The 21,492-nt window shown below is 41.8% G+C and overlaps 1 protein-coding gene across 4 annotated transcripts in view; it reads left to right on the forward strand.

The window, feature by feature from the left end:
- Positions 1-21,096, forward strand: part of ampd2a (adenosine monophosphate deaminase 2a) — a 60,119-nt gene extending 39,023 nt beyond the window's left edge. For all 4 annotated transcript variants that reach the window (XM_080729069.1, XM_080729068.1, XM_080729071.1 and 1 more), the window contains 15 exons: positions 4,232-4,300; positions 5,368-5,479; positions 5,851-6,037; positions 6,566-6,707; positions 7,188-7,277; positions 7,411-7,540; positions 8,129-8,323; positions 9,155-9,286; positions 9,860-10,023; positions 10,610-10,736; positions 11,916-12,079; positions 13,304-13,424; positions 13,898-14,071; positions 14,785-14,895; positions 15,834-21,096. In XM_080729069.1, coding sequence (XP_080585195.1) covers positions 4,232-4,300; positions 5,368-5,479; positions 5,851-6,037; positions 6,566-6,707; positions 7,188-7,277; positions 7,411-7,540; positions 8,129-8,323; positions 9,155-9,286; positions 9,860-10,023; positions 10,610-10,736; positions 11,916-12,079; positions 13,304-13,424; positions 13,898-14,071; positions 14,785-14,895; positions 15,834-16,061 — 2,146 coding nt within the window. In that variant the 3' untranslated portion in view covers positions 16,062-21,096. The remainder of the gene's footprint in view (positions 1-4,231; positions 4,301-5,367; positions 5,480-5,850; positions 6,038-6,565; positions 6,708-7,187; positions 7,278-7,410; positions 7,541-8,128; positions 8,324-9,154; positions 9,287-9,859; positions 10,024-10,609; positions 10,737-11,915; positions 12,080-13,303; positions 13,425-13,897; positions 14,072-14,784; positions 14,896-15,833) is intronic.
- The last annotated feature ends 396 nt before the right edge of the window (positions 21,097-21,492 follow it).

Here is a 21,492-nt window from a genome sequence, read left to right on the forward strand (position 1 = left end):
CCCTCGACCCCCTTCCCACATCCCCATAACAGAACAATAACAATACATTCAACATTATGAAGAAAAGAAAAACACTGACATAAGAAAAACTAAAATTATCAAAAATAAACTCAAGACTAAAAAAGAAAAACTTTACCTGCTATTTCACTAACTAAATCAAATGCTCTGCCAGATACAAAGTATCACTGATGTGCATCAAGTTATATCACACGATCACATTGGAAGTGTCAAATAGGCCAATTATTTGTTTACAAACATTGAGACTGAATGCACAGCTGACTGTATCATGTAATCAATTCCCAACAGATCGCCAAACCTGTTGTTTTGGGGAGCACTGGTTATTCAACCTCCTCTTGTGTGCTAGTGAGGTGCTCCCATGGGAGCGCCCTTATCGAGACATATATACTTCATTGCGCAACGGTGTTCCGCGTCAAGAGTAGCTGATATACAAACTCACATCGCGTCACCAATGCAACCCTTCTGAGCTTGGAGGTCTGCGCGCGACACCGTCGCAGGACGGAGCATAAATTAGGATTCATGGACTGCAGCTGGGCAAGCTGTAGACGCTTGTGATCCAGTGGATCGGGTGGGTGATCATGAGGAGCGCTCCCTCTGTTCTGATGACGGTGAATAGAGGTGGGGTTTGAAGGACAACTGTTTTGAATCGCTATTATTGTTTACAATCAACAGAAACTAAGGATTATATATTTCAAGAGTGAGAATTTACAGTAAAAATCCTACGCATTCTTCCTCCACACTGGGAGAAAAACGGCATCTGAAAGTTTGATGGAATGCATTTTTAAACACGAGTGCCATCCATTGCATCCTATGAACGGTGGGGTTCATTTGGTGCCGACCGGCGTGCGCATACTGGTTTATATCAATGTGACGTGGACCATTAAGGCATCTATATGTTCGGCTGCATCGCAATTATTAAAAAGATCCCTGACTAGTCAGCCATGTAGGCCTTAATATGTTATAATAACCCTCTTTAACCAAAATATACCATTTAAAACACTTAAAATATATTCCTTTGAGAGAATAAAAAAAGTTCATATTTTCAACCCATGGGGGAGCCATTGCAGTGTCCGTCGCAAGCAGTGATGACGTCATAGATGCTTTTTGGGTGGTCGGGCCCATTTAAAATGGCGGTGTAAACAAGTTTTAAATGTTGAATTAAACACTTTACAGGTACGGCAAAACATCGTACTTGATATGAACAGAACAGAAAAGCACCACACTACTTCATACTGTTAATCTGAGCATCAAGACAATGTTTTAAATATTGTAAAGAAAACGTTGTTTTGACGTTTCATATTAACTCTATGGCCCCGACCACCCAAAAAGCATCTATGACGTCATCACTGCTTGTGACGGACAATGCAATGACTCCCCATGGGTTGAAAATATGAACTTTTTTCTCTCAAAGGAATATAAAATGTTTTAAATGGTATATTTTGGTTAAAGAGGGTTATTATAACATACTGTATTAAGGCCTACATGGCTTACTAGTCAGGGATCCTTTTAACTATTTCAGTTGCGTCATGCAGACCTCAACCGACTTTTATGATAAGGATTATGTAGCCTTGATGCAAGTCAGTGACACTTTGTATCTGCCAGCGCAGTTAGTTAGTGAAATTACAGGCAAAACAAGCAGAATGCACACTGTAGCAGGCTATAAGGCGCACATAATAGACGCTACCGTTGCGTTATGCATCCAACAGATGGAGCTGTGCTAAAGGGAATGTCAATGTCAATGAATGATCCATATATAAGGCGCACTGGACTATAAGGCGCACTGTAGTTTTTTTGAGAAAATTAAAGGCTTTTAAGTGCGCCTTATAGTCCGGAAAATACGGTATATTTTACGTGACGATTAACTGTCACACAAATAATTGCGATTAACGATTTAATTTTGTGTTTGTCGCTGAACACTGGAGCATATGAATAAAAGGTACATACAGTATCTGTTTGGCTTTGAAGTTGCACAGTGTAGATATGACAAATAACCTAAATATACAAAGGAATGACTGGCATATTTAATAACTTTATTCTTTATGTTTTATAGTGGCGCTGCGATGCGTTTTGAGCTTGTAGATCGGCTATTTTCGTAGAGCAACCTAGTGTAAAATCAGCCACTACGACACCACCAAGGCCTGCCAAAATACATTTTAGTCTACTAGACCAACTGTAGATTTAGTCGACTAAAATCGTATGATATTTAGGCAAGTAAAACTAGACTAAAAGTCTAAAAAATGCTGTCAAAATGAACACTGGTTGAAACCATGGTAAAATAAAAACAGTTATTGCATCGTCGTAGCTACGGGTTGTGCCTCCTTTCTTTGCAACAGTTTCATCTCTGTGGTCATCAGTACCTCCTTACTATTGGTGTGCACTCCTGTCCTATTATCTGCACCACTAAGCCAATCCTTATACCCAATACCACCAACCAAACCTTCAAAACCCACCTCTTTCATATTGCTTTCCCCTGCTAACCCACCTTATGTTTAATTGTTTTTAAATGGTTTTATTCCCTAGTCTTAGTGTATTTTTTAATCATTAATAAAGTTGTTTATTCTTTGTTCTCTTTTACCCCATGTAAGGCATCTTTGGGTACTCAGAAAAGCGCTATATACATTCGAGATATTATTATTATTATACAATGACACACACAACGGTCACTTGGCAATGACATCTGTGACCTAACTTAACTGGAATAATAGTTGTACTGACTCTGACCTCTAAGGAGTTCCCCAGGGAGGGTTTCCTTTGCTGTGAGCACATGTCACTGCTCTCATGCTCTTTTTGCACTGACCAATGATGGACACTTTTGTTTGGCTCTGCACTATTAATTAGTATTAGTTGTATTAAGTATTATTAGCACTGACTAGCATTGACCCATGTGGACACTATATTTGTTTTAGGTCTTTATGTTTGGCACTGCATTGATAATAGCCGGGGAGCCACTGTGCCAAAAGGAGAGAAGACCTGTGATGTCATGACATACTCCAATTTTTAGTTTTTCCTGACACAGAATGAGAGGCCTGCTCTGCCAGAAACATTGCGAAAGAAAGTTTCCCATTGACTTCACTATACTGGAAAAAAACACACCAAAATAAATATGCTTTAAGTAGCATGTGAGGGGTCAAACTAGGGGTTCTTGATGATTCTGAATCCATTGCAATCATTTGTTTTGCATGGCTAGATTTCAGCCTTTCAAACCTGTGAAAAGTGATGAGTCATCACTTTTCACCGTTATTTTGGTCCGTTCTCTAGCCCAAGGAATGTTTTTCATGCAAAACAAATGCTTGCAATGGATTCAGAATCATCAAGAACCCCTAGTTTGACCCCTCACATGCTACTTAAAGCATATTTATTTTGGTGTGTTTCTTTCCTGCATAGTGAAGTCGATGGGACAGTGAATATAAAATGTCCATACATTTTTTTCCGCAATGTTTCCGACAGAGCAGGCCTCTCATTCTGTGTACCTTAATGACCAAATGAATAGAAAAAACAAAAATTAAAAGTATGTCATGACGTCACAGGTAAAACCCTATTCTTAGAGCTTTTGGGCCTGTGGCTCCCCGGCTATAAGATGTACTATAAGTATTACTATTTGTGTTATGACGTGACAATTATGTAGCATTGACTGTTCTTGACACCTTTTTTTACCTGCGTTTACGACTGCTCTGTATTGTTGATTCTTCTTCTTTTTTGCTTTGTTTTTTCGCTGTACACAACAGTACTTTTTTCTTTTCATACTTCCCTGTAACTTTGTAACCTTAACTGCTGTGCTGCCTCTGGGAGACTGATTTACCCCCTTGGGATAATAAATGTATCTATCTATCTATCTATCTACCACTAAGCCAATCCTTTTGGGTGGTGATGATCTGGAACCTTTGGCGGCGGTCCCCCTTGTTGTCGATGCAGTGTGTGCCTCCACTAACTAATGGCATTTTTCTTGTTTGTGTCACCCTACCCTCACCCACCCTCCATTCTTTTCATCACCCCTGACTCCCTTGTTTGGGTCTTCTGTCTTAACCTTTTTTATTTTATTTTCACCCCTCTGTCTAACCCTACGCTTCCTGGGTTGTATTTGGTTCTGACATGGGTGCTCGTGCGTCTTATGTGTGTATTTTGTCTGTCGTCTTGGTTTCTCTTCACTTTCTGTCGTTACCCCCACTCTCTCCTGCCTTGCCATGCTGCCCCGTGCCACTGCATATCACCCCAGGCTTGAGCCAGAGATTTTGCTCCGCGCCAAGCAGGAGTTCATGAAAATCGACAGCACTGCGGACTTGGAGTGAGTAAAGCCACTTCAAGTATACTGTAAAATATGTTACTGTTAAAGGTAGGGTAAGTGATCACCCTGAGGAAGGCCGTCACCTACAGGGATAAAGGAAACGAATTTTTTCTACCTCACAGGGGATAGGGTGGAAGTCCTTATATGGACCAAAACCTCAATAGTAATTAGTACCCATATTGTTATTATTTGAATTAAATGAAATCACTTACCCTGCCTTTAAAAGTACACCTCCTGCAATATATTCGCCTTGACAGAGTGTCAACATGTGTCTGCATATTATTATGTAATATCTATACAGTGTTTAGTTTTTTTTTTACTTTACATCGCAATGCAATGTGTTTGCCCTCTGCTGGTGATACATGATAATACCATGGTAGTGGAAACAGGTAACCGTGCTATTTTTGCTGTCTAGCTCCCTGCTCCTCTTCCATTGGAGAGATTAGTTTTTGTCCTGGTTATATTAGCCACAGTATGAACCACAGGTGGTTGAAGTTTAGGCCTCCGGTGGTTAATAAACTCTATATAGGTAGCCTTGGGTAACCATTAGGGACTTTTAAGCGAGGGCGGTTTTCAGGACGGCTCCGCTAGGCGGAAGTACAGCTGCTATGACGCGATCGCTGTAGCAGTCAAAATCATTAAGCAAACAGCCGTCGGTAACGGGTTCCCACCCCTTTTACTGATCTCTTTGGTTCCCATGGTGACGTGTCTATGCACTGTAGCAGATGTTGTAGCCACTACGTGGATAGGTAGTTTCTGCCAGAGTAGGATGGGCTGCAACTGCAAGAAGGTTTATCTATCGAGCACCGATCCATTTCCGGTTAACGGAGCGGACTGCTGTAGCCGTCCTTGCTTAAACTCCCTATTTACTTCTACTGATACAGGTATGTTGACAATGTCCTAGCTGTTAACCAATAGCACAAGAAGTCTTCAACCGTACTGTTGGAGACCGATCTGATGATCGAATTGGTGGCATCCCTAATGTATTTCCTTTCTTGCTTCCTGTTTGTCTTCTCGTTTTGACATTTTGTCCCATCTCTCTCTCTGTCTATTTTTGCAATTTGCAGGTCAATGAATGAGAAGGATGTGTGCACTGTGGACGATGGCTTTAGGGAGAGAGCTGGGCCCATCGAGAGGGAGTATCAACGTGTGTCCATATCTGGAGAGGAGAAGTGTGGGGTGAGCACTGGTGTAAACTAAGTACATTTACTCAAGTACTGTACTTAAGTAAATGTTTTGAGGTATTTCCAGTTTCCAATACTTTGACTTCTTTTATTATTTTTACTCCACCACTACATTACATTTGAAAACATTACTAATTACTTAGATTGTAGATTCGGACTATTATTAGAAAACATACATTAACTTCAGCCCTATACATGTCGGCCATTTGAAAATAGCCGATCTACAAGCTCACAATGCGTTGCTTTCCGGCGCATTGTGGGGTTGTGAGCAAATAAAATTAATTCATTTGAAATTATATTTAATTTGGGGTTATTTGAGCGGATGTCACGGCCATTTGTATACTGTTTGCTTTTCTTTCTGTGCAGGTGCCCTTCACTGACCTGGTGGACGCTGCCAAGTGTGTGGTGAAGGCGCTGTTCATACGGGAGAAGTACATCGCCCGCTCCATGCAGAACTTCTGCAAGACGACGGCCCACGCCTTGCAGGAGCTGGGGGAGAAAGCCCTGGACCTGAACCTCTACGAGGAGATCCCAGAGACGCCTGTAGATGCAGGTGTGCCCCATCATTTGTACATAAACTGACACGTATGCTGCCTAAACTCAGCACCCTTGACACCTCTGCTGAGGCCCTGCTCTCTGATATCATTTGAATTCTCGTACTGTCCAAATCTCTTTGCAAAAGGCAGCGGCAATCAGAAAGGTCTTTAGGTGTGTTTTATAAGAAATACGGTAAGCATGGCAGCAGACTGGCAGTTTGTTCCCGCTGCTTCCCCGTATTTATTTTTGGTTTTAGGGACAGAAAGCAGAAAACCTTTCCCAGATGACCTGAGAGGCCTGGATGGTTCATGATATTGTACAGATCAGAAATTTATTTTGGCCCTAAACCATTCAAAGCTGCCGATCTGCAAGCTCTCAGCGCATCGTGTTGCGATGCGTACATTGGCTATTTTTGCCTGAGTGTTCACCACAGAATAGGGAGGAACGCTAGTAGTTAAAATCTGACAATTTCAAGAATTAAGCTTTGGTGATACGGATGTTGTAAGCAATTACAGTAGACTGATTGTTTTGTCTTCTCCCCCAGACGCCCCTGTTCACCCCCCTGTTTCGGAGACACACCCTTACGAGAACCAGGACCCCAAGAACATGCCCGCTGACACAGGATATAGCTGCAAGATGGTGGACGGAGTCATCCACGTCTACACCAATCAGAACTCCATGGATAAGTGAGTGGTGCTCATTTGTGTTGGTGTCATATCTGTTGAATATTCAACTTGTTTTTCCGAGTTCTATCCAGTTTTAACAGTCTTGTGTGGCCAGACCGTTGCCTCCCTCAATTTTCGAACGCTTCCATCATACCGTGTGGAGCACGGAAGCTCTGATCAAGATTAAAATATAAAGCGAATGTGAAGCCTCCTTACCACCTCTGTTTCGTCTTTACAGTCGCGCACATTCATCCTAATATAAATCAAAATCACCTAAGCATATACAGTATAGCTTGATGCTTAGCAGAAATGGAAATTAAAAAATAAATATATTTTAAAATATATTTCCGTAAACGGAAATGGCAGCTTCCGTTACCCGGATTTCGGGAGGTTTACTGTAGTTCCATTCTCTAAATCGCATTCAGAGATTGTGGAATAGTTGTCTGGCTACGCAAGACTATTTTAACAGTAACAACAACCCTGTGTGATTCTCATATCCAGGAGTACAGAACTGGACCTGCCGTACCCTGACCTGAAAGAGTACATTGCAGACATGAATGTCATGATGGCCCTCATTATCAACGGACCAGTGTGAGTGTTTAGTGTGTGTAAGCGTGCGTGCGTGTGTGTTTGTGTGTATACAGTATTAAGTGTAGGTCAGTATTAATTTGACATGAAACATGACATGTTTATTTATTTATTTCTGCCCATGGTGTTCACACAGGAAGTCTTTCTGTTACCGTCGGTTACAGTACCTCAGCTCTAAGTTCCAGATGCACATCTTGTTGAACGAGATGAAGGAGCTGGCAGCGCAGAAGAAGGTTCCTCACCGGGACTTCTACAACATCCGCAAGGCAAGGATCTCACGACAACAGTAATAATATCTTGAACGTAAAAACCAATCCAGTCCTACTCACTCACTAACCTCGCGTCACCAGACTTTCCACCTCGGAGGAAAGCCTGATGTTCTTTTTAAACGGATCAACATACCAAACGATTATTTTACCAAAATAAACGAAACGATCATACCAATTGAAACCATTTTTAAACAATTTGGAGTTCTGTTTCTGTTTCGGTGTTCCCGGCAACGCCTGATGACTACAACATGTACGTAGGTTATGTCCGCTCCCGACCGGATCATGGGGAAATCTCGCTATTTCTACGTCCCATTATTTCGACTGCGGGCGTCGGCAGGTTAAATACTCACCAGCGTCAAGTTTACTGAGGTTAGGGTTTGGTTTAGGTTTAGGCATAGAGGTTAACATTCACCAGCATCAGCAGGTTAGCATTTCACCAGGTTAACATTCACCCGCGTCAAAATACCGTACTGGGACGTAGAACAAATGTTATGTTGAAATATCGACACGCTCTCCTGGATCATAACCCCGAAATGCTAGTGATCCCAGGCCACTCAGTCACAGTGTTGCTCTGCCTTCCTCCAGGTGGACACGCACATACACGCGTCCTCCTGCATGAACCAGAAGCACCTGCTGCGCTTCATCAAGAGGGCCATGAAGAAGTTCCCCAAGGAGATCGTCCACATCGAGGGCGGCCGCGGGCAGACCCTCATGGACGTGTTCGAGACCATGAACCTGACGGCCTTCGACCTGAGCGTGGATACCCTGGACATGCATGCGGTGAGGAGGCCGGGGGTGGGGCGGTGCAGTGCCACGTTAGCATTTGGCTGTGTAGTGACAAATAAACCCTCTTGATTCTTGAGGAGGAGACTTTTGTTTGAATGCTCGAGTTGCTATACAACATGAATGCAACCCCATGTGTTAACCACTTAATTCCTAGTGTGATTGATCTAACCAAAGCATTGTGAGCTTGTTGCAGATTGGCTATAGCTATTTGACCACTTGAACAACGAAGAACAATGAAAGTACCCGCACTCTGCCCGACTTGAGGCACAACGTTCCGGTCACAGAACAAGACCTTCCTCAGGCATCCTCAGGTCTTTTGTGGCCGAAATGTGTCTCAACCCATTTACACCTGAGGCCGATTCTAAAAACTCCTGACCTAAGTTTTTTGAATAACTGAATATTTATTCAGAAATTACAAAACAATTATATTAAAGGGATATTTCACTTTCAAACATGTTTTTGGGTCATTTTAATTTTTTCAATCATGTTTTTCATTCAAGTTGTGTTAGTTATATTGCATTTAAGATAGGGTAAGTGATTTCACTTAAGTTTCAGTTCTCATGTAGGTGACAGGCCTTCCTCCGATCATGATCAAGTGGGGGTAGGCCTTTGTGCGTGTAAGGCCCACCCCCACTCTATCCTGATCCTTTTTTTCTCCTCACAGGAGATAAGTTCAAATATGGACCAAACACTCTATAGTAACTAGTAGGCTACTATCAGAACATAGACCCATTTTGTTACTATTTGAATTAAATGAAATCACTTACCCTACCTTTAACATACCCATATCTTCTCAATCTTCTTTTTTACCTTTTATCTTCTCAGGACCGTAACACGTTCCATCGCTTCGACAAGTTCAACGCCAAATACAACCCCATCGGAGAGTCCATCCTCAGAGAGATCTTCATCAAGACTGACAACCACATCGAAGGGAAATACTTTGCACACATTATCAAGGTGTGTAACAGACAGTTGGGTCATATACAGCAGAGGTTCCCAACCTGTGCCGGTCCGCGGGACATGTACCACTGGTATGTGAGGAAGCGGACAGAAAATGTATGGATCGTACAAATATGCGCAGGTAACGTCAGGCTATAACTTGGCGTCACCAGGATTTTACACACAGTGGAGCGGGCGGCGAGCAGAATGGATAAATCACCCGCAACTGGCTACTTCCGCGTTGCATAACAGTGACATCACTGACGAATCCTTGGATGTCTTTATAACAAATGCCCTCTCCAGACCATGAATGCCGTTTTTACTATGGTAAAATAAATGCAAATACCCCCCTTTCCATGCCATACCTGAAGGCAGCATTCAAGAGAATTGCCACCAAAAGGCCCTTTTAGAAATGTCAGCCCCTGCCTCTCTAACATTCTCTTCACGTCCCTGGTCGGCAGGGACTTAAACACTGCGCCACCCGAGTGACAGCTTGTACACCTGAGCTTGTAGATCTGCTGTTTTTTTTAGAACCACTGTAATAAATATGTATATATTGTATATATAGCAATTTCTCTGTCTTGTTTCCAGGAGGTCATGTATGACCTGGAGGAGAGCAAGTACCAGAACTCGGAGCTGCGTCTGTCCATCTACGGCCGTTCACGTGACGAGTGGGACAAACTGGGCCAGTGGGCCGTCAACCACCAAGTCTACTCTGACAACGTGCGCTGGCTCATCCAGTTCCCACGCCTCTTGTGAGTATACAGAACCAGTGGTGGGAAAAGTACTCACAATCTTTACTTGAAAAAAGGTGGCAATACTGCAATGTAGAATACTTGTACAAGTAAAAGTCTTGATTTCAAAATGTACTTGAGTAAAAGTAAAAAAGTATAGGTACTGTATGAAAATGTTCTTAAAGTACCAAAGATAGAAAGTACCCATTATGCAGAATGTCCCATTTCACAAGTTTTCAAATGTAGAAAATACTGTATATAAAAAATCTTTTGAAAATTGCGATCTACAAGAGCACAATGCGTCGCATCGTGACGAATTGTGAGCTTAGATCGGCTATTTTCAAATGGCCGAAATGTATTTAGGGCTGAATTGGTTACAGTATGTTTTGTAATAATAATCAAAATCGACAAAATCTACTAGTAACTAAAATTGTCAAATAAGTGTAGTGAAGTAAAAGTACAATATTTGACTCTGAGATGTAGTGGAGTAGAAGTAAAGGCCACTGGTGGTCCCTGGACCACTGGTTGAAAAACTAAATTGACACATCTGCACAGTGGGTGGGTGTGGTGGGTTTCTGATTGCCAACATGTTGACCACCCTTGGCAGTGACGTGTACCACACCAAGAAACACCTGGCCAACTTCCAGGAGATGCTGGAGAACATCTTCCTGCCTCTGTTTGAGGCCTCCATCAACCCCCGCAGCCACCCAGAGCTGCACCTCCTGCTGCAGCATGTGAGTACCACCACATCCCAGTGCATTTAAGTTCTCAGTCGCCACAACTGATTTCAGTCATTTGGATTCCATAGAAGTCAGCATGTATTCTATGGAAGCATGCATTGAAAATAGACGATCTCCACGAGTTGTAATCTTGTTGATAGCCTATTTTTGGTTATTATTGTTGTTAACTATATAAACCGTCACATCTTGTCAGTAACGTCAGAGGGTAACGCCTCAACGTCTCAATGTCTATAGCTGACCTACAGTAAGACATCACATTGTTGAGACATCACATTACGTCCTTGTCCCTTGTATGGCCATACAGTATATGATGTCAGCAATATTAAGCCCATAGCTTGGAATGCCCATACGGTAGGGGTGTAACAATATAGTAACTGTATCGAAATATCGTTTTTAACTTAAAAAATCGAAGTATATCGAAATGAAAACAGCTAAAATGGAATCGTATTGTTTTATTTTGTATCGTATCGAATCGGCAGTGCAAAGAATCGATTGTATCGATACTACCAACTTGGGCATTGTATTTAGCATTTTTAAGAAGAAAAAATAAAAAGGGGGGGTTTAATTACTTTTCCTTTCCATATAGCTCCACTGGCCTATCGATAAATGTGTGTAATCTCTGGGTTCATGTCAAGGTGCAGGTTTGTCCATATACAATGTCCATGTATTTGGCAGATAATCACTGTGTTTACTTAATTATATCCATAATAATACATGTTTCCCTTAAAACCTGCACTATCCACACCTTTCACACAGATTTAATTTCTTTGCTAAATAGTTACTATATCGATTTTAAATCATTGAATCGAATCGTATCTTATTGCCATGAATGAACCAATATCGTCCATGTATCGTATCGTCAACCATGTATCGTGATATGTATCGAATCGCTATTAAAATGTATCGTTACACCCCTACCATACGGTATATGGACATATTGTGTGAGTCTCATGTGTTCTATAAAATAAGATATCTATGATGTCAGACATCTATGATGTCAGACGTCAGTCATATCCATATTTGGGAAAACATTTTGTCCACATCGAACCTGCGTTGCACCGTCAGTCTACATCGGATCCTATGGTCCGGTCCTGGTTCAATCTCCCAGAAAACCTTGATGATCTCAGATATTTCATGACAACAAAAACCTGTGTTGTGTGCTTGTTGTTATAGGTGGTGGGCTTCGACAGTGTGGACGACGAGTCCAAGCCCGAGCATCACATCTTCAACCTGGACAGCCCTCTGCCGGCCAACTGGACGGACGACCACAACCCTCCCTACGCCTACTATCTCTACTACACCTACGCCAACATGACGGTGCTCAACCACCTGCGCAGGTAGGAAAGAAGCACAGGGTTCCCACGGTCATGAAATTCCTGGAAATATTTTGAAATTAGAAAAATATTTTTCCAGTACTGGAAAAGTTTTGGAATTTATCAATGGTCCTGGAAGGTCCTGGAAAAATCTTTGGTTATTGTCTTTGGTTATTGATTTTGTTAATACCTCTGAAATGACAAATTAAACATGGGCCAAATTGTCAAATATTATTGGCAGAATTGTGAAAATAGCCGATTTACATGCTCACAACGCCTCGCAACGCGAGGCGTTGTGAGCATGTAGATCTGCTATTTTCACAATAGAACCGTGTTATACAAAATTCCTCAACTCTTAGTGCTCGTCAGGGTGCCGAGTCCCCAGTTAAAACATGATTATTTCGGGGGTCACGGCCTGAAAAGGTTGAGAACCACTGGCATACACTACCTGTCTTTGGGCATTGCGCATAGGAGTAAGCGACCTGTTATTGAGCTGAATTATTGTTATATAGTCCTGGAAATTGGGTTAAATATTCTGGAAAAGTTTTGGAAATTAATTGGTAGAAATGTGTTGGAACCCTGGAAGCAGGGCTGTCACCACCATTATGACATTTTAGTTGACGATTAACTTGTCGCTCAAATAATTGCGTTTTAACGATTTAATTGTGTTGTATGAACATTACTGGAATATTACGAATAAAAGTTACATTTCTGTTTGGCTTTTGGGTTTCGTAAACAAAAGGTGGACGTGGCATATATATGACAAATAACATAATTGAATAACTTTATACTTTATATGAATAGTGGAAATAGCCAATCTACGAGCTCAAAACGCGTCACGATGAGCTGGGCAGTGAACCGAGAATATATTGAAACCAGTATTTAGAGTCTCTAAACCGACCTAATCTTACACAAGTATGTTAAAGCAGCACTGTGTAACCTTTTAACAACTATATAGCATATATTATGTCCCACAAAACTATAAAGTTTAAGCAATAACAATAATGTCATTTCCGGTTGTATCCGTCTCACCTAGCACCATTCAAACATGGCGAAGAGTGCCCTCTACCGTAATCACTGAAAGCCCTGTTGAGCCATGACGAGTTATCTCGTCAAAGGCAGAGAACCGTTGGATTTCAAATGACGAGTTATTACGTTGATGTGTTAAATGACCACGCAGGATTTTTATTTCGCTGTGTATCAGAGAAGAGACCTCGACAACCTTTCTTGCGTTTGTCCCGATAACAGGAGGCGGGGCTTCAACACGTTCGTGCTGCGGCCTCACTGTGGGGAGGCGGGGCCTATCCATCACCTGGTGTCAGGTTTCATGCTGTCAGAGAACATCTCCCATGGACTGCTGCTCAGAAAGGTCAGCGCTGCTTCTCAACTAAAACTATGACCAAAAATGCTTGTCGACTTTCTTCACTCACTAAAACAAAAGAAAAACTATGTTATGATGACTATAACTAAGACTAAATGTATTGACATTGACAATTAAAAACTAGGCTAAAATGTTAGGGAGTCATTTTATGTTTGGTTGCGCTTAGGTGTTGCGCTCGGAAAATGGACAGATTGGCTATTTTCAGCATGCAACCAAGTGTTATGACACCATCCCGGCATGCCAAAATACATTTTAGTCAACAAAATCAACTGCAGATTTAGTCGACTAAAACTAGCCTAAAACTAAAACATTTCAGGTGGCAAAAATATGACTAAAACTAAATGGCATTTTAAAATATGGCTAAAACTAAATGGCATTTTATTCAAAAGACTATGACTAAAACTAAATCAAAAATGTGCTGTCAAAGTGAACACTAGTTTACTGTACGTGACCCTCCTCAGGCCCCTGTGCTGCAGTACCTGTACTACCTGGCTCAGATTGGCATCGCCATGTCCCCTCTGAGCAACAACAGCCTGTTCCTGAGCTACCACCGCAACCCCCTGCCAGAGTACCTGTCCAGAGGCCTGATGGTATCCCTGTCTACTGACGACCCCCTGCAGTTCCACTTCACCAAGGTCAGTACACACACTGACCGCCTGCTGTTCGACTTCATCAAGGTGAAGTGGATCTCGTATGGGAGGTCCCTGGCACAAAATATTTTCAGAAGTGGGTCCGTGGACAAATACATATTCATTTGGGGGTGCTTGACATGAAAGCAAGCCCAATTAAGCAACTACACTTTAGAACTTAAGAAACAAGCCCAAAAGGGGATTTTACAGGAAAACAAGTGTTTTATTGTCATACAACCGTAACCTGTTGTCTAAATTGCCTTCAGTATGTTTTCAGCATAGTATTTGTGTTATATTATAAATATATATATATTATTATAAATATATATATATATAAATTTTTTTAACTGTACTTTGTCACACGACAAATAGCAGGTCACAACGTGTCGCGTCGCAACGCATTGATTTTTTTCATGCTTTTTCTGCCTTTATTGATACAGTAGGTATACAGTAGGTTGAAAGGAAACTAAACGGAGAGAGAGATGGGGGGGATGACATGCAGCAAAGGTCGTTGGCACCGGGACTCGCGACACGCTGTCAGGCCGGATTACCAGCCTAGGTGCCTGGACCGCTACCCTGTGGCCTGGGCCACGCTTCAAAATTTCTGAAAGTTTTTGAAAATTGAATTGAACATTTTTGCATTTTATTCAAATTCATTCATATTTATTCTTGGTGTGTGTGTGTGTGTGGGGCGCGTGCGTGCGTGCGTTCGTTCACAGGAGCCCCTGATGGAGGAGTACAGCATTGCAGCTCAGGTGTGGAAGTTGAGTTCCTGTGACATGTGTGAGCTGGCCAGGAACAGTGTGCTCATGAGTGGCTTCTCACACAAGGTACATAGCAGCTGTTCTGCTCTCCTCAATTGTTTTTTGTTTTAATGAATATCTTTCAAAACAATACCCACATTTTGCACTGATTTTGCTCCCCTATGATAGCCCCCACAGTTCCACTTCACCAAGGTATAGTACACACTGACCAGCTTGTGACCTTTTTCCGCCCGCTCCCCGCAGCCCCCGCTAGCCCTGCCTCCCCATTCACCCTCCAAGCTCTGTCTCTGTCCTCTTACTCGCACACGTTCGCCTCGCACACACGCATACACACACACTTGAAGAAAATGGAATGAAAACACAGCGCTCACAAACAAGGGCAAAAAGAGATAGTGAAAACAATAATAAATAGGTCAGATTTAAGCGTCATTCCCACACGATAAAGATAACTATAATGATAATAAGTATCGCAGTTATTGTTAATTATTGACAATAACTGCCGTCCTGCTGTCGATAGCATGACGCCAGTGGTGTAAAGTAACTAAGTACATTTACTTAAGTACAGTTTTGAGATATTTGTACTTTACTTGAGTATTTCCAATTTCCAATATTTTTATTTCTATTACCCTTCATCTCAGATTCAAATATTGTACTCCACTACATTTATTTGAACACTTTAGTTACTTCAGTAGTTACTTTTTAGATTTTGATTATTATCACAAAACACAGCCATAATCAAGTTAACCCGGGATGCGACGCATTGTGAGCTTGCAGATCTGCTACTTTCATATTGTGTGATGCATTCGTTCTCCTCTCCGTTCTCGCCTCCGTTCTCCTCCTGCAACGTTGCGAAGTTCTCCTGTGCAGTGTGGCTTGGAGGGTGAACGGGGAGGCGGGGCTAGCGGGGGCTACGTGGGCGGGGCAGGAAAAAGGTGGCAAGCCCACTGACCACCACCTGTAACTTTCCTCCCTCATGTAATGGTTTCTACTCCTATACCTTCAAGGTAAAGAGCTACTGGCTGGGCCCCAAGTACGGCCAGGAGGGCCCCATGAGCAACGACATCCGTCGCACCAACGTCCCTGACATCCGCGTGGCGTACCGCAGCGAGACGCTGTGCGAGGAGCTCAACCTCATCACGCATGCCGTGAGGCGCCCGGAAGAGGAGGAGCTGGACCCCATCGACGAGGAGGACTCGCTGTCCATGGCCCCCATCGCCGGACAGCCGCGCTGAAGCCACCACGAGACCGTTGTCTCCTCCTCACCTCTTAGAACAGTGGTTTTCAACCCCTTTTCATGTCAAGGTCCATTATTTATTCGGCATTTGAGCCACGGACCACCGTTTGATGAGATTTTGCCTCTCAGAACCAAAACGTAGACTATTTTGTTACCGTTGGATAAAGATTTTGTCTACAATGGTGTGTTGATGTGGTACCAAAGGAGAGATAACAGTCAAACGTTGATCAAAATAACAATTATTCTACATTCTCTAATTGACTTCTTGTAAATTAAGTAATGCTCATTTTACACTCTCAAGAGTCCATTTGATTACCAACTCTCCATTTAGCTGGGGACCACCTGGGATCCCATCAATCCCGGACCGCTGGTTGAAAACCACTGTCTTAGAAGAAGCCCCCACCTACCCATCCATCCCAGCATGATGATGACACCCCAGAGGAGATTAAAGGCATGACAATAAAGCTGCTCCCCTCTAACTGTTTCTGATCAACCCCCCCCTCTCTCTCTATACATTCTGCACAATCGCTACGAGTCAAGTATTCAGTGCTCATTCAACCTGCCTGCCTGTGTTTCTAGTCTTAATGAAGGATGTTCAACCTTGTACTTCTCTAGGGGCACCTCACTTGTTAACCGCAGTTTATATTTCTTTCACCTGTATGTCTCTCTAATGCTGGCTTTGACATGTTCAGTGTCACTGGGTCGTTCTCTGATCGCGCACGGAGCAAAAGGAGACAATAGGAGTTACGTTGTTTTCCTCTCACTTAACTGTACTTGAACCCGTTGCCCTCCCTATTCTGTGGCAAACATTCAGCGAAAATAGCAGATCTACAAGCTTACAGCTTGTTGCGTTGCAAGTTCGTGGATCAGCTAGATATTTACCGGTAACGTGGAGCGAAAAACGGGAGCGGACTTGGTGTAGTGTTGAGCCAAACCCAAGCCACCTTCCATCAACGAATGACTCTGTGTCACACGCTGATGATGTAATCTGATGGTATGTTTTTAGCCCCCACCACAGGTTTCGCAAAGACACGTTAAAGCACTGACAATACAGTACAGTTCACCCACATGCACACGTTCGTGAAAAGTAGATTCACAGCAACCTCATTGTGAATTTAGCTTTTGTTCAAAGTTCACATTCATGCTGCCTTTTACCAAGCTTAGTGCATAATACAGCAACTCCAGAATGGCAACAAGAAGTTATAGGACTGTTGCAGCTGGACTGTTGTCGAAGGTTTGCATTTCTTTAAGTGGGGGTTTCATTTTAAGCTGTGCCCCCAGAACCAGTTTCATGTACTATCATCTCATAATGTGGAGTCGTCGTCATAAAAGGCTGAGTTGCAGAAGAACAGTGACTGCTTGAATGGAGAAGAGGAGTCTTCATTTATTTGTATGTTGTTGCCATGCCAGCTTTCGGCTGTCAGTGCTTCTTGTAGCAGTGGAAGATCTATTGGCTAAGAGCCCAACACGTAGCGTTCCTGTGGTTTACAGTATGTACAGTATAACAATATTATAGAAGGGAGGGAAAGCCAGTGCAGAAGCTACAGCAGTGCTCCTCTCTGTCGCAGGAGAGGAGCCGACTTCCTGCGGGTCGACTGCAAACATTCCATGAAGCAATCAGTTAAGCGAGTTATTTTGTAGCCACAAACAAAACACTTTGCTATAAATATAGAGAAATTACATTAGTTTTTATTATACAACTGAGCAGAGTAGATTTTTACCATAATAGGTATAATGTGTCTGAAGATGTATTTCTGTAGCAAGAGGCAATGTGATTGTGGAGAGGCTGTGCTTTGAACCACAGCTTATGGAAGGATAAATAGAGATGGGTGGAATGCAGCCCAACCATTACCTCACTGTGTCCATCGCCTATATTATATGGACCTTGTACACTATGTTGTGCATGGGCCTTGATCCCACTACCACTCCACTCCACTCCCCATGTCCTGTGGAAGAGTGGGCCCCAAAACAATGGGCCCTGTGAAAAAAAACAAAGCTTTTGCTTCCCTTTGCATGCAGTGCACTGTATGCACCAAGCCAAGACCTTTCTATCTAGTGCCTTTTTGATTTGAGCTTTGGGCACTGTTAGCCCTGTCTGTCTGTAAGCCGTTGTTCATGTAAACCTTTCTTGTCTTTCATCAGCCAACAACAAATCAGTTTTCGTCGGTCATGTACAGTAGGCCTATAATATGCTGTTGTGATAACAGTTCTTCGCCGTCACACCAAGCCGCCTGGGCTGCATGCTTGGTGTACAGCAATTGTCTCTTCCTAAGCCTTCCAGTTTTCAGCTTTCAAGTGCTTTTTTTATCATGTAGTGCATGCCTGCATGGGTCTGATGGTTTAAGAGACGGAGAGAAGCTGTTTACAGTGGGCTGTAACCTAAAGCGGTGTATGATTTTAATCCTGCTGGGCCACAGCTGTCACGTCTGACTGACAGATGCTTGTAATCATTCTTTGGTCTAAAGCAGTAAAAAAAAAAAAAGCTCTCTGTCCTCCCTGTGGAAGTGAACTATGAAGGGACGCGGTCGGTCCATCAGCGTGGTTCCTATCTCTGAAGGGGATTCGTTAATCTCACCCCAAAAAGCTGCGATCACCAAAACTTAACTTGGGATCTTGTTAATCTAATATCGCAACCATTTCCCTGTCATGGACATTTTCCAAGTGTCCATCAAAACTGTGAGCGTTCTTGAATATTGTTGCTACTATAAAAAGTGAAACTTGACCCAGATTACAAATCTGAAATAGGGATGATTATATAACACAGTATAGGCTACCATAACAGTGTCCTGTAGTGAATGGTCAGCCTTTGTATTAATAACAAGGTGTTTTTGTCCAACATACTGCGTTTATACACTTGTGTACGTGTGTTATTTTGAGGGAAAAAAAGCATTGTTGGGCGAATTAATTAGAATCTTTCTTAATTCAGGAAAGAAATACAAGAAAGTATTACAGTAGCTGCTCAGTGTTGAAATGAGACGCTGGAGTTGTGTGTGCTGAAGTAAGTGCTTTATACTGAGTCACACAACCCTCCAGACAAAGGGTCTATTGTCATTTATGTCAAGCGACACTTTATCGGGTGGGTCGAACGACAAAGTATAAATTAACCCTAAAGTGTGATCATTCATTGGTTTTCCTGTACAAAATGTATTTTTGTAAGGCTATAGAGATAAGAGATTTTATACAAAACAGTTTATCGATGTTTAGATTTTAAAACCAAATATCATTGTGAAGTTTAGTCATGACAGCAAAAAGAAACTAATTTTAAAATAATCATATTTAATGATTCCCATTTTTATTTGCTTCATGTTGTTTTATTTCTACTCCATGTTGCTTGTAATGATCAGTTTAATGCCTATCAAACTGATGAATAAGTGATTAGACTGTCATTACATCTTTGTATTTTGTCTAACATTGATTGACCCTAAACACACGCAAATGTAGTGACATTTCTTAAGTAAGTTATTTACTGGTCCTTGCATAACATTTTTTGTTATCATTTATGTTTCGTTTTTTTGTTATTTTTTTACATTTTGATGCGTGTAAAGAAGACTTTCTTGTCTTTGGCTCAGACACAATGTAGGTTATTTTTGTAATATTTTTGCAGGGAATTAATGGGAAATGTTTTAGAATTCACTGGCTCAGTTCTCACCCTATAAGCGTGCATCAGTTGTCATTAAGCCAAAGGTTTGGTTACTGTAGCTGTGTTGAGTCGCTGGTACCGTGACAACAGAACAGTGGTTCTCAACCTGTCCTGTCCCCCCCCCCCCCCCCCCCCCAAGTCAATCAGTAATTATCACACTTTGATGTTCTCAAAATTGTTCAAAAATAGCAGATGTTCAAGCTCGCAGCGTGGCATGACATGACGCACATCTAGCTTGGATATCTGCTATTTTTGAATAGTCACAATCTAAAATGACACAGATGCTTTCCCGGTTTTAAAGGATTTTAAAAAACAATTAGTGGTATTGTTATAATTTTTTTACAACCTTGAAAAATTAGACATGCTCTGAAAACGCACTGCGGTCCACCCATCCATCCATCCGTCAGCTGATGCCATGGATACTAGATGGGTGGGCGGCGTGAACAGTTTTGAAGTCGGCCTTCATCTAAACAAAGGTTGGTTGAGAACCACCGAGAATCTCTACAATATCGTCGTTGTCGGGTGGAAACATTGTATGTCCAAAACCGTTCGTCTTGTATTTAATAATTTTAAAAATGATATAAAATAGAGAAAATAGTTGATCTACAAGCACACAACAAGTACTTGCAGATCTGCTATTTTCAATAGCTTTGTGCGACAGTCTTGTGTGATGAAGCGGGGCTTTACTTTATGAAAAGAAAAGAAACATACAAATTTGAGACTTGGAGATACGAGGTTTCTGACCAACAGTGACGATATTAATATTGGAACTCTGCTCCCATCTCTTATTTTATTTTGGAACTATTCATTTTGTACAGTCTCAGTTCAGAGTTGCCTTGTGGATAGATTATTACAGTGTGTAGCATGCACAGCATGGTGCACCCTACCTCACCATTATACACCTTTGGCCGTCTAGCTGTACCTCGCTGTTGTGCAGTTGTATTATCCTAGTGAATAACTAACGGCACACCATTTTACACAGCAAAACACTCTGTGGTTAATTGAACTCTTTGAGTGTACAACTGTTTCTTCAAACAGACCTGCAAGGGTCCATGTAATAACACTCTGATGGATAATTTAATTAACGCAGGCGTTCTACTGTGTAGTTGCTGTTCAGTATTCTGTTTATCCACACCAAAAAACACATCCTTCAAATGTTATGTTCACAGAGGGATGTCACTGTGTACCCTTTAATTAAAGGGATATTACACTTTCAAAAAACTTTTGGTCATTGTATGGTCTAATCAGGCTTGTATGAACACCCTGAACAGTTTTTAATTTGCTTCATTCAGTATTTAGATATTTGATGTAAATGTTACCAGCTCCAACACGCCCAGGCCCTCTCCACATACACACCCATTGTAACTTCAAACTCCATTTTAACCATGATAGATTCATTAAAAACACCCATTATTTTTTCTGGTGACTCATAATACCCTCCTAATACGTGAGCAGACCGTGTTTTTTCAATAACTTTTTTCTTTTATTTTTAATAATTCTTTGGGAAAATGGAAAACATTAAATACAATAATATTTTATTGAAAATAAAAGAAAAAAGTTATTGAAAAAACACGGTCTGCTCACGTATTAGGAGGGTATTATGAGTCACCAGAAAAAATAATGGGTGTTTTTAATGAATCTATCATGGTTAAAATGGAGTTTGAAGTTACAATGGGTGTGTATGTGGAGAGGGCCTGGGCGTGTTGGAGCTGGTAACATTTACATCAAATATCTAAATACTGAATGAAGCAAATTAAAAACTGTTCAGGGTGTTCATACAAGCCTGATT

The sequence above is a fragment of the Nannobrachium achirus genome, assembly GCF_963921795.1.
Source record: "Nannobrachium achirus genome assembly, chromosome: 6".
Taxonomy (NCBI): domain Eukaryota; kingdom Metazoa; phylum Chordata; class Actinopteri; order Myctophiformes; family Myctophidae; genus Nannobrachium; species Nannobrachium achirus.